Here is a 13,511-nt window from a genome sequence, read left to right as displayed (position 1 = left end):
GGTTTATGGATTTAGCATAGGAGGACGTGAAGGTAGCTGATGTGAGAGAAGAGCATACAAAGAATAGGGTAGGATGGAAGCAGACAACTTGCAGTGGCGATCCCTGAAGGGAACTGCCGAAAGGTAAAAGGAGAAACGAATAAACAATGTCCTTTACCCTCCATTTAAAGTTTTTAATGAATTTATCTTTTTTGTACTATTTACATTGTATATTTCGGTTATAGGCTACTAATTTTTTGTTCATATTTCTTTCTCGAATGTGCCTTGTTCAAAATAAATCACATGTAAATAATTTTGTTAATACAAGTGTTAAAAGAACCTCCGGGGACACATTTAGCGGTAACTCAGGAAGTGCCGACAATAGGGAAGGGACTTTTTGTTGTCTTAAGGGGCAGAGATCCGCACAGCTGAAAGAGTACTCTTATATTTGTTACAAATTATCAGACAATGGTTTCGCAGGACTAAGATGACAAGTAAATAACAGCTGGCTTTCTTAAATCACCGCACCCTCCTCAGGTTTGTTGTCTTGGAACCGGAGACAGGTTGTGGCGTGTTGGTTTACAACTGGCTGCCATCACCTCCTCCATCACCATTTAATATTAAACACATCTCACTCGCCACTCTGTCGGCCTCCTCTCGAAAGAGACAGCCGCTGTCTGTCCGCTTTCCTGCTCAGAGTCTCTTGTGCATTATGTGTCATCTACAGCTGAGGACATTGATTTTTGTTGCGTGGGTGCTGGGCTACGTCGCCTTCCTGCTGTCCGTAAGGAGGATGTGGACGGGGAAGTACGTCCGCAGCCCGCTCGTCCGTTCGCTCTTTGCGAACATGGTGAGCGAGAGCGACGCGGCCGCGGCTGAGACGCAGGAGGTATGAACCCCGGTAGATGGAGATGCAAGGTCACAGTATGTGCCCGATTAGAGGCTAACAACATTTTAATGCACGTGTGAAGACTAGACTCAGTTGTGTGTACATTTTTTAAAAAATATCAAGCTTTAAAGGTTTAACTTGTCTAAATTTTCAATATGATTTGGTGATAAGGAGTAAAATAAGAAAGGAAGCAGATTGAAAGGGTATGATGATGTCGTCCAGACTGCTTTACTTCTTTATTTTTCCATTTTCTTCAAGTGATTAGTTTAACTTTCTTCTCTGTCGTCATGTTACTGTGATGATCAGCTGTTACTTATAATTATTAACTGGTCATTACCCTCTAGTTGAAACCAAGTTTGATATTTTTGTGCTGCTCTTTCTTGTTTAAGATTAAGACTGGCTGATAAATACATTGATAGCAATATATCTGCAATATTTGCAGGTTTGCCTATATATTTGTCCTGCCACTTCAGTGACAGGCTGTCTATTTACAAATCCAGTGAGCAGTTTGTGTGTCCTACCATCTACAGTAGCAGCGTCGCTATTGCTGATGTGGCAGGTCATAATGATCAGTGCTTGGGTCATTGGCCAGAATAAAAAAAAAAGGGAGAAAGAAGTACAGTAGAAGTGCTGTTCTAACCTAATAATTTTGTGCTTTTACAAAGGTTTCTGACAGAAAAATAGTCAGCTGATGCCAAACTGTGGCGTAAAATACTGGTGTTGTAGTTTCTACTTTTCTGCATAACAATGACTAGAAATTAGCAGATTTTCACATTAGTCCTGAAGCTAGACATGAAACAAAAATGTTATACATAGGCATTTATTTATTAAAAAGAAAATTACGTATTTGTACATCTTTGTTGGTCATCTCCATTTGATCACAATCTTTCTGACTGTGGATTCCAAACTCTTTGGAGTTGGTTTTGGAACCTTTTCCAGCCTGATGATCAATACCAATTCTATTGTCTGATTAGACTGACTCTAATTTGGCCTTGAAATGAGTTAAATTAATCGTAGAGGTGCACTTACTTTTGCTACTCACAGATATGTAATATTGGCTAATATTCCTGAATAAACAAATGCACAAGTATAATATATAGTATTGGGTTCTCTTTGTCTACATTTGGGACGGCTGTGAAAATCTGCTGATGTTTTGAGTAATTTTTATACAGAAATATAGAAAATTCTGAAGGGCATAAATACTTTAAAGCGGGGCTGTAGTTTACAGTGGTTGGTTGACTGAGCTCTCTTTCTATCTGTTTCTGAAGCCTCTAGAGGGGGTTGACGTTACCTGTTCCACTGTATACATATAAACTTTATGGTCCGGGGTATTCTTCATAAATTAAAGGCTTGCGTATTTTGAAATATTTTTCTCTCCAAAGTTAAAGTTTGCCCCTGCTGTTGGAGCATCTGTGAACTACACAGGTTCACAAATAGAAGCTAAGGCTAGCAGGGACAGGGAGAGTAAATAAATGTTTTGTAAAATCTCTCCTTCTCTCTAGTGGTATCGGTGCTGCCCTGACCAGCTGGGAGAATCCCTGCGACCCCTGTTCGTCCAGAGCCACCTGGACTCGGGGACCAAGGCTTTCCTCAAGCAGAGTGTGGAGAAGTCTGGTTGGATGTTCACACAGCTCTATCACTCTTTGGTGTCATCTGTCCTCAGCCCTCTGGTGTCACGCACCTCGATCAATGGGTGAGTGCCACTGGCTAGTCTCTATTTCGCATGTAGCCTGTCTGTCCTCTGACTTTGCTCCGTCTCAGGTTTCTCGGTCGGGGATCTATGTTCGTGTTTTCTCCGGACCAGTTCCAGCAGCTGCTCCACATCGACCCAGACTGGAGGGCCGAGAGGCTCCTGGACCTAGGAGCCGGAGATGGTGGCGTAACAGAGGTGATGGGGGGCCATTTCAAGGAGGTCTATACAACTGAGGTCTCACCACCCATGAAATGGCATCTTCAGAGGAGGAATTACATGTGAGCAGGGCTCTTTGCTTCCCCCTACTTCAACAGCAAATGAAAAAAACAATCCTTCACTATGTCTTACTTATTTTATTTACCCTGTTTTATATTGGCATATTTTTATAGATTTTCTCACCTGTTCCCATGCCACTCAATTGTTGTATTGATAAATGCTGGATAATTTACATTTTCATAGCACTAATTTCATCAGTACCACAGAGTCAATGCTGCTGCAATGAAAAATACTGTATTAATTCACCAGTTCACTATGCAGTTTGCTTTGATCTGTGTTTAAGCCACTGTCAGTGAAACTCTGGGCAAAGATCTGCCGGGGCATAATCAAATCATTTGGACAGGCTTTATGTGGTGCTGGACAGAAGAGTAATGGCAACGTAGTCATGTGAGCAACATGGAGTTGAATTTGTTTCCAACATAATGTGATTGGTTGTAGGACCATCCACTTTCATGCAAAGGTATTTTTTCTCTGTATCAGTCATAACACGCCCCATAATGAAATCCAAATGGCGTGTTACCAGGCTCATATTCTGATAAGAACTGAGTCTTTGCCACGCAAGGATATACCCTCGTTCCTCATTAAGAGAAATGTGAAAAGTCGCTGACAAGAAGCCTAAAGGATTTTATGCAGAGAACAAAAGAAGATTTGAGCCTTGAGGAACACCTCAGGAAAAGCAGGGCAAGGAGGAGGCATTACCACCAGCTAGAGCACTATTGATACCAATTCATCAAATTCTGAGGTATCATTAAATAATCAGCAGCATCAGCTTGAAGGAAAAGCTAATTGGTTATATTGGCAGTATTCATACAAGATAACAACTTTGAGGCCCCTTGATCTTAAACTTTTGATTGAAGTATTGTGGTCAACGCTACAAGTAAGCTATTTCAGTACAGGTAATTCCACTGCCCTTTTTTGTATTCAGCCCATATTAACATCCAGCCTTTATTAGCTTGTGCAAGCTATGACTTGAATGCTTTTTTGTTTTAAAAAGTATGGCTTTAAAATTACTTATTTTTTGGTTGACTATCACTATCTGAGACTCCTGTCTTTGGTGACCCGTAGTGATTAAGCAAATACAACTCTCTTTCCTTTGTTAACTGTTGTTGAGCTCAGGCTGCTGGATATAGATGAGTGGCAGCAAACTGGTTTCCAGTATGATGTGATCAGCTGTCTGAACCTGCTGGACCGCTGCGATGATCCTCTGCATCTCCTGCGGGACATCAAGCGATCGCTGGTTCCCAGGACAGGAAGGCTCATCCTGGCCGCTGTGCTTCCCTTCCAGCCTTACGTGGAAGTCGGTCAGTGGGAAATCAGTGCTTCATATGCCAACAAAATATTTAAATATCCGTTGCTATAACCTAAATCAAACCACTGTGGGGTTTTTTTTTTCCTCAGGAGGCAAATGGGAGCGTCCCAAAGAACATATAAAAATCAAAGGAAAGACATGGGAGGAGCAAGTAACCAACATGTCCAATGAGGTTTTCCGACGGGCGGGGTTTGAAGTGGAGGCGTTGACCCGACTGCCATACCTCTGTGAAGGGGACATGTATAACGATTACTACGTTCTCGACGATGCAGTTTTTGTTCTCAAGCCCTCAGACGATAGCGAAGAGTCTGCTCAGTGACCACTAAATGCATCGTGAGAACGCTGGAGGTGCTTATTTTGCTAACTTTGTCTTTTTAGCGGTGGCTTGCTGGATTTTAGTGCAATTTTGATAAGCTTCAAGCATAAGCATTTCTGATTTGTTAAGCAATGGTGAGTCGGGTGTGAAGCTCAGGTACTGTGGCTCCTACGTTTACCAGCCATCTTGTGTGACAGTGATACCTCTACTTTTTAAACGAAACAAAAAAAAACTGAGGCAGTTAGCCTATACTGAATGCCACTGAAGATCAAATCTTCTAAAACATATCACCATGTGGTAGGTATTTGTCTTATAAAGTATGTTATTTGTGTTTACTGTTGGCAATTCATTGTTAAGTTGTAATTGAATATGTGTCAAATGTGTACTTTCATTTTTTAGTGTCTAATGCAGAGGACCAGTGTATGCACACTACACTTGATTTTTACCTATTTAAACTGGACTCCCTGTATCTTATTGCTAATATTTTTGTCTGAATTGATGAGGCCTTAAAGGAAGCCTATTTAACTTAGCGTGTATCAAACGGCAAGCACTGTGGCTCTGCTATGATGCAGAAGTGAAGGGACGTACTGAGAATCATCTTCTTATCCCGCTTTGTGGTGGGTGACAGTGTTAGAGGTGCAAGCGTGTGTTGAATTAAGCAAGACTGCATTTTATTTCCTTTTTCAGTTACTTGGCCTGGCTTTAAATCCATGAGGAGCGAAGTTCACAACCAACTATTCAGAAATGTGCCACAATGAATGCAATATTTTTAAAGGTGTGAAATGAATAAAGAGTATGCATTTTTGTGCGATTCCTGGCTCTCATTTTTCCATTTCGTCAGCTGAATGTGATGTGTGGTTGAGATACTCGACTACGTATAACTGTACCTGGCACAGGATCTAGGCAGTTGAATTGATTTGGGCTGTTACACACAAACATTTGGCTATTCATTCTTTGGCGTCCCTCACTAGTGTCCTTCAGTTTGTGAAGACAGACCTTCCATTTCTTAATGCTGGATTTAACTGAAACAGTATGTTGGGATTTTTTGTATCCACCTGGCAGACACAGGTGTCTTTATACAACGATTAGCCACAACATGAAGACCACTAACAGGAGAAATGAATAACACTGACCATCTTGTGACAACAAAATGTTGTAATTTGACACCCACGTAGACCAGGCACCCCCACCCCATAGCAATGACACTCCTTGATGGCAGCAGCCATCCCCAGCAGGATGCAGTCTAACACAGACACACACACACAAATGCTTTAGGAACAAATAAAAAAAACATAAACAACACAAGGTGTTGACCTGGCTTCCAATTCACTAGATCTCAAACTGAGAATCCCCTCGCCTCAGCCCATAGGATCCACAGGCCCCCACTAACAACATTCTATTGCCAGACACCACAGGACACCCTCAGAAGGCCCATGTCCATTCTCTGATGAGTCACAACTGTTTGTACAAGGGAGACCTACACAAGATTAGGAAAGTGGTCATAATGTTATGCCTGGTCGGCGTACTACAGCCACTTTGACATACATTCACTGAACTCAGGTGATCTCTAGGCTCGGAGCACCAATTGGCTGGACCTCAGTTGAATTAGGTCAGTCACTTTAAAGTGGGTGAATACTTATTCCCTTATTGTACGTTTTACATTTTTAATTAATTGACATTACTTTGTAGACATAATTTTTCACTTAGACATAATGTGTTTTTTCTATGAATTCTTGTCAAAATAGCCAAATTATACTCACCATGATTACATTTATAAAAGCAATAAAAATATATTTAAGAGTGAAATTAGTTTTGGTTGAAAATTCTGCACTTCTCTGTTGGAAGTGCTTTACCAATGTCCTTGCTGTTAAGAAAATGCAATTCCAGCTCTCAGTGTACAATATTCAACAATATTCCAAATGTAGCAATGTAGCAAAAACCTGAAGTTCATCTGAAACATGTGTTTTGTTAGCATAGTTAGCTATCATAGTTTCAACTTCTCTACTTGGTGAGGCACCACCACTGGTTCTCTGGTCCTGTCACACTAATATAGAAATAGATTTTCAGTTTCACTTATTGAAAGATACTTATTAAAATGTACATTTTAAGCTTCTGCTTGTCGTATCCTGTTAAGATACTGCAACGCACAAAGGAGTGATCGTGGTCGACTTTGGTTGACTGAGGGAACTCAGAAGAATGATTCAACTTCTTTCATGAGGCGGCCCCATGAGACTCCTAGATGCATTGTTCCCAGAAAACGGTTTCTCGTTTCCACCTTCAGTATTACGATTATATATGTTTGCTAATGTATCGATTCTACAGATGTAACGATACTCTTAAATTATGTCCACACAGTTGACTTCCTGGTGCATTTCCTTGTACATGGCAGGTTGGACCTGAGAGCGGAAACTCGGATTTACTATCTTTTTCGGAGAAACTGGAGGCAACACTGGTGTAGCATAACTTATGCACGTTAGCCATCCCTCTCCTCTGATTGGCTGAGCCCACGAGCGTTTCCCGTCTTGCATTGGGCACTGTCGTCCTGGCCACGTCCCCGAGCCACGTCGCGCTTTACTCGCCATTTTCCCGTCTTCTGGAGCCCGAATCGCTCTATTCTAGCGTCGCGGTGCCATTCAGCGCTGTCGGGTCTAAAATTAATCGTTACCGGAGACAAACGGCGATCTTCTCGAAGTCTTGAATTGGCTTGCTACACCTGGCGCTCCTAGAAACATGAACATTTTCAGGCTAACCGGCGATCTCTCCCACCTAGCAGCCATCATCATCCTGCTGTTAAAAATATGGAAAACCAGGTCCTGTGCCGGTGAGTATTTGAATTCCTTAACTTTGTCTTTTGCACGAACCCCTTTCCTACGCAGAACCAGCAGTCTGGTGTAAATAAGCATCTTAAGCTGAGGAAGAAACTCTACAGTTTAAACTTTTGTAGTTGGAGCTCATTAGCCAGCTCTGGGCTAATGCTAGCTAGGTGGCTAGTAAAGGCGTCCATTAAGCCGGTGCGTCCCATTATTAATCACAATATAAATAGAATTCCTTAGAATTAAAAGTGTTAGGGACATGGCTTGGTGGGACTTGAAACTTGTTAAATGCTCTTGTGGGTGAGAAGCAGCTCCGACAGCAGCTGTCTTGCTAGCTCGCTCTGATAATGCAGTGGGCCCCATACTAACGTTAGGCAGGGGACCAGAGGGCCACAGCATTTATCAGTTGGATATGCAGGGCCTCGTAATTTCAATTGATCGGCGAGCGTGAGCTAATTCCACGTCTCTCGCTGCCACTGTTGTCCCCATACGTCCTGCTTACATTTACTTTAGTCGAGCATGACCTCTGTGACGTGGCAGCACTGAGTACTCTCAACTAATGGTCGAAGACTTGGCATCTGCCTCTTGATTTTGCATATACTTGAGTTTGAGTTTGTGTATCTGTGCAATCCAGATGACATTTTTGCAATGTTTTTTTTTTTTTTTTTTTCCAGTGATCAAAGGTTAGGGCTGTATCACTACAAGACAAGACAAGACAGAGTCACCTGAGTTATCTCACTACTCCTGTTTGCAGTAGATTAACTCACACACATATCTCTACTATACAAGTCAATCTTGTTCAGACTCCAGTGATCTTAACGCACGTCGGTTCCACAAGTTATTGCTGCATAGGTGATGAGCTGTAACCGACAGCGCCAGGCTAATCTTAACGTAGTGATCACTGATGGCGGCCCCCTCCTCTTCTGAGGTGGGTGTGACTGAGGGATACGTGCTGCCACTTGCCAACACACCGGGTAAACAGAGAGGTCTCGCTGCCGGTACAGGTGAAGATGAAGCCTATGCGGACTTTATCAAAGCAACATGTCCCAGCTGCTCATTAGACGGCGCGGTTACAGTGCAACTTGGCAACGTCACATGCCTCTAAAATAACTACACGTGCATGAAACGCGTTAATAAGGGAAGGGAAATGACACAACAGCTTTTACTTGTTGCTTATTTGAAAGTTTGAAAGCCGTGGCTGCAGCGTTCGTACGTATTGATGCACTCAGGCTGGCTGCAGGAAGTAAACGTTGCTGAATGAATGGATCAGAAGTTTCTCTTGCGTAAAGTTGGCAGGCACATGTTGGAAAGCAACAGAGCTGTGGAGCAATGTGTGGTGTTTGTGGTTTGTTTGTAAAACATCTCTCTTTGTTGTTGACCCGCCACATACAAAATGTTACAAGAGTTAATTGCACTTGTATGAGCTGTATTTCCTGTGAGCATCGGCAGATTGCATTAAAGCAGTCGGTCTGGACTGACTGATTGTGATGACTCCTGTGAACTGTTCATTTAAATGTTCCCTCCGTCTCCTCGCAGGTATTTCTGGGAAGAGTCAGGTCCTGTTTGCCTTGGTGTTCACCACTCGCTACCTGGACCTGCTCACGTCCTTCATCTCCCTCTACAACACCACCATGAAGGTGAAACCCCCCCTCCTGCTCACCTGCACACCTCATCCTCACATCCTGTAGCCTTTTTCTTTCAAGCACTGCGCCCGTAGTGTTGAGTAGCTAAAACAACAAGCCGACACGCCTGTGTTTGCCAAAAGATAAAGTTTCCCAACACGATGCGTCAGGCTTGCGAGTGGCGGCGCTATTGCATAGCAGTATCCTCAACAAGAGTAGTGATGTTTTGTCTCCATCTTTTAGATCATCTACATCGGATGTGCGTACGCCACTGTGTACCTGATCTACATGAAGTTCAAGGCGACCTACGATGGGAATCATGACACCTTCAGAGTGGAGTTCCTGGTCGTTCCTGTTGGAGGCCTGGCTTTCCTGGTTAACCACGACTTCTCACCCCTGGAGGTCAGAGATTCTGTGCTGAGGAAGAACTCTTTTACTATCCTTCTTTCTTTTTTTGTCCATGCTTACCCTGATTTCCATCTGCATTTCTGTCTGTACATGTACGATCACACCTCAGTGGTTCCACCTGCAGTCATATTGTGGCAGAGTCTGTCCCTCTGTCTTTTTGTGTGTCATCATAGGAACAAATGTGGCCCTGGAGACACCTCTTGTAGCTATGTCGACACATTTTGTCAACATGTTACACCTCCCTTTAAGTGGGAGCTCATAAAACTCTCTCTTGCTATGCAAATATATCCCAGTCTTGTCACTGCGTGCTGTGCTTGATACCGGTCTTGTAGTCAAAATGCACATCACAGCTGACACTCCCTTTTATTTGCCTCAGATCCTGTGGACGTTTTCCATCTACCTGGAGTCGGTGGCCATTCTGCCCCAGCTCTTCATGATCAGCAAGACCGGAGAGGCCGAGACCATCACCACCCACTACCTGTTCTTCCTGGGTCTCTACAGAGCCCTCTACCTCATCAACTGGATATGGAGGTTCTACTTCGAGGGCTTCTTTGACATGATCGCCATCGTCGCTGGAGTGGTGCAGACCATCCTCTACTGCGACTTCTTCTATTTGTATGTAACAAAAGGTGAGTGCTGCTGCGTTTTTTTTTTCTATTTTGTTTTTGTAGAACGGTTGGAATATGAATTATAGACAATTCAGTTATGTGTAGTTGGACAGGAGGCAGACTTGATAAGATAGAACAGAGACAGAACAGAAGCATTCAAACTGATACTGAAACCAGATCTACTACTACTATGAGTTTGTTATCTAACCATATACCCTTGCTTCTTGTTAACTAGTGGTGGTTGATACAGACATGTTTGGCCAAGTTAGTTTGATGCCTGTTTATTTGAAATTGTTTACAGGTTTCGTCGGACTGAATTTTAGGGAAGTTGGCATAATATGATGCACAGCCCTCAACATTATATCTCCATTTCATCTGTTCTGAACACTTAGTTCCTTGAAAGCATTGTGTAGTGACAATGAAATGTTGAAAAGTTAAAAAGAATTAGAATATTTTTACTGACGTTTCTTCTGAGCCCCCGATAGTTTAGGGATGAGCAGTTCTTCCTGGATTACTTTTGTGTTACATTAAAGTTTACATTTCCTCTGACCCATAGAAAATGGCTGAGCTGTATTATGACACAGTGTTATGTAGTAGACTGCTGCTCGTTGTGACCACAGTGACAGCCAGCCGTGGTTGCAAGTTCTGTGGTAAAGTGACAACGCATCTGCCATACAACACCGCAGGTTCAAATGGTAGCACAACTACACACAGCCATAGCAGAACAGATGAAGCTGAGGTCCATGAATGAAGCAGTAACAGAACAGCCTAAAATGAACTATCTATCACATAAAGTGTCACATCATTTCTCCTTTCTGTAGTATCTGCACTGAACATGTGTAAGAACTGAATGAGAGTCCATGCAGTTCTTAAAGGACACAAATGCAATCCCAAAAAACAGTTTCCATCCAAATGTAGCGCCTATTTTTACCAAATCAGTGTACGTTTCCATCCCATGCACTATTGAGGGTCTGACACATCAAGATAAACAGCTGGTTATCAGTCGGGTTCTATCGAAGCATCACATTCAGCATTAACAGCAGATACATTTTGTCGTGCTCACGGGTGAAGGGTGGACAAGCAGCTGTTTCTCAAGATTCGCAAGCAGATGCGTTGTCACATTGCAGCAATTAGGCGGGCGGTAGCAAGCTGACTGTAGTATAAGTGGTCCAACATGTCCCATCTGTGTTCTGCGAGTTTGAAAGGTTACTTTTACTGTCGGACTGTGTTGGCCTTAAGAGCTTAACCTCAAATCAGTTTCCATCATGTATGTCTGTGCTGCCCTTGTGCTAACAGCCACCATTTACAGAATAGGAAACCAGGTTTTAAGTGGCAGCCACAGACGGATTGCAATTGCTGCAGGGTATATACAGTTCATGACCTTCAAGTTCTCACCAGGTTATGGGTCATTCAATTTCTGTAGTGGAACAGGCCACCTGTGTGCTGACAGTATGTGTTTTTGGCTGTATAGGGGACTTTGTCATATAGTGACCAGGAGACAACTTTCAGAGGAAGGCTGCAGTCAGTCTCTCATGTAATCTCAGGTGTTTACCCCACAGAGACATGTATTCCCTTACTTAAACCTTTAAGGCAGCAACTTATCCCAGACAACCATACATACAGGTTTTCAGCTGACTTAATTAGTGTTGATGTTTACTTGTCTTGCTGTGTTAACATAAATCTGCCCAATCTCGTTTCAGTTCTCAAAGGAAAGAAACTGAGTCTGCCAGCCTAAGCGCGAAAGAGGAGTGTTTTGGCAGACTCAAAGCGGAGGGTCGGAGGGAAGGAGGACCCCCACACCCCCACCCTTTCCCTATACACCTCCAACCTCCACCTCCGCTTCCTCCTCGCCCCTTTCCCGCCAGTGTAAGATGCCTGAGACAGAGAACGAGCCGGAGCCGCTGGCTGCACCTCCTCCTCCTGATCCAGAATCGGTGGGACTGGAACGCCTCCAGCTGCTGGTCCAAGGCCTTCGGGTTTCTGTTTGACGCATCTTGCCTTAACTTTTTTTTATTACTCTGTATAAAGGAAGAAAAAAAAAAAAGCAAGAAAAGTTTTCTACATAAAATGTGTACTCTGAAGATTCGACACATAGAGCTGAAGATGTAAAATTGCCTTTGATTTGGCATTGTATGATATTGAAGCGGACTTGTTGTGGTGGGATATTATTGAGCGTTTGTAATAGTATTTGCAATCGAAATAAATGTGCATCATTTTTTTTTTTTTTCTGAATCAGTTTCGGAAGAAATTTGTTGAATCCTCATAACCTTGGTGGACAAATGGTTCATGATTTGCTCTTCTTTGTTTGACCAGTATAAATTCCCATGTGTAATGACCATTTCTTTCAGTTTCCAGTGCCCTTTGCTAGATTAAAACCAATTTAAAGATGCCATAATTTAACACTCTTAAAATAATTGTTGAAATGCCAAGAGAATTAATGAGTATGAGTTGCCTCAGTGTACTTCTCTGTATTGAACAATATGGTTATTAGGATTAAGCAGAATGAAAGCACATGGTTTAAAGGAAACCAATAAACTGTCATCACTGTAAATGGCTTTTCCTCATTTGAACCACAGTCATGTAGTATGCTACATCAGCTGACTTCTAACTTGCTAAGCTTGGTAGCGACTCTTGAGCTTTTCAGACGGCTCCGTTTTAAATGTTTGAGAACTTCCTGGTAACGTGCAGTATGTGAAGCCTCGCTACGGAAACTTTCTTCTTTTAAGTGCAGATGTATTTATTTTCTATCTTCTCGCTGGTTTCCAATAAACAAGAGTCCGTGGATTTGTCTGCCTGTTGTGCATAATTTTAACCTTAGACGCGAAGTGTCGCAGCGGAGAGGAGCAGCTCAGACGCTGCATCGTTCTCAAAACATATCTGCTTCTGTTTTTACTTTTCTGTGCACATCATTTCAAGTTTTCATTTCTTTCCGGAGCATTTGCATGATGTTGCCACCACAAATAAAACCTTTATGAGAAGAGTTTGTCTCAGTGTTGTGTTTCCATTAAAGGGAAATGTACACTATGATCACTCTTGGTCAGACCTTTAATTGTAAGTGCATTCGCTATACTTATATGCCTACATTACCCACAATGCAACTGCTGCAAAGTTACAGGAAGCTCACTTCTTGATGACTCGTATATCCGATAGTTCTTACCTGGCAACACCCCTTTAAGGAAATAATTACCGTAGAACAAATGTTATCTTAGGGTTTTAAATGTTTACATAGCAGCTTTAATGTCAATATTGACAATTTATATAATTTTGGAGGTGTCTGTACAAGATTTAAAAAAAAAAAAAAAGGAACAAAAAAAGGAACTTATCATCATTTGGGGAAGGGTGCACTTTTCAGCTAGTTGCTGTGTTTGTATTGTGACACACAGAAAACAGTAGAACCAGTAGAACATGTAATTGTTCATTGTGCTCAGAAAAACCCAGAAACTTGGATTAAAAACTGAAAACACAAACCGTAAATTAAAAAAACTGCAGCGGATACCATACAGTCAACGGCGGATACCTGATACATCCGGTCCTAGTCGCACTCCAGTTCACAAGGTGGCGATAGCACAACGAAAAGCTGTTTATCAGCCGTCATTAA

General features: G+C 42.4%; 2 protein-coding genes across 4 annotated transcripts; both read left to right on the top strand.

Annotated features, from left to right (window-relative positions):
• Positions 1-290: 290 nt before the first annotated feature.
• Positions 291-5,273, top strand: mettl9 (methyltransferase 9, His-X-His N1-histidine; the record flags this gene model as incomplete). Of its 3 annotated transcripts, none has more annotated exons than XM_084567596.1 (6): positions 291-516; positions 707-868; positions 2,371-2,561; positions 2,630-2,839; positions 3,954-4,138; positions 4,236-5,273. In XM_084567596.1, 5 exons carry the CDS (start codon positions 773-775, stop codon positions 4,463-4,465), a joined length of 912 nt encoding a protein of 303 aa, XP_084423722.1. In that variant the 3' UTR covers positions 4,466-5,273. The 3 variants fall into 3 exon arrangements, with proteins under 3 accessions (XP_084423722.1, XP_084423721.1, XP_084423720.1); XM_084567595.1 differs by lacking the exon at positions 291-516 and having other exon boundaries at positions 692-868; positions 4,236-4,494; positions 5,150-5,273; XM_084567594.1 differs by lacking the exon at positions 291-516 and having other exon boundaries at positions 692-868.
• A 1,721-nt stretch (positions 5,274-6,994) lies between these two features.
• On the top strand, positions 6,995-12,893 carry LOC311504358 (ER lumen protein-retaining receptor 2). Its single transcript, XM_084567385.1, has 5 exons — positions 6,995-7,283; positions 8,812-8,912; positions 9,141-9,299; positions 9,682-9,934; positions 11,614-12,893. Exons 1-5 carry the CDS (start codon positions 7,193-7,195, stop codon positions 11,646-11,648), a joined length of 639 nt encoding a protein of 212 aa, XP_084423511.1. The 5' UTR covers positions 6,995-7,192; the 3' UTR covers positions 11,649-12,893.
• The last annotated feature ends 618 nt before the right edge of the window (positions 12,894-13,511 follow it).

Source organism: Chelon labrosus (genome assembly GCF_963514085.1).
Source record: "Chelon labrosus genome assembly, chromosome: 19".
In the NCBI taxonomy this organism is placed as follows: domain Eukaryota; kingdom Metazoa; phylum Chordata; class Actinopteri; order Mugiliformes; family Mugilidae; genus Chelon; species Chelon labrosus.
The sequence above is the reverse complement of the archived record's forward strand: the minus strand, read 5'-3'. Positions and strand labels throughout refer to the sequence as shown.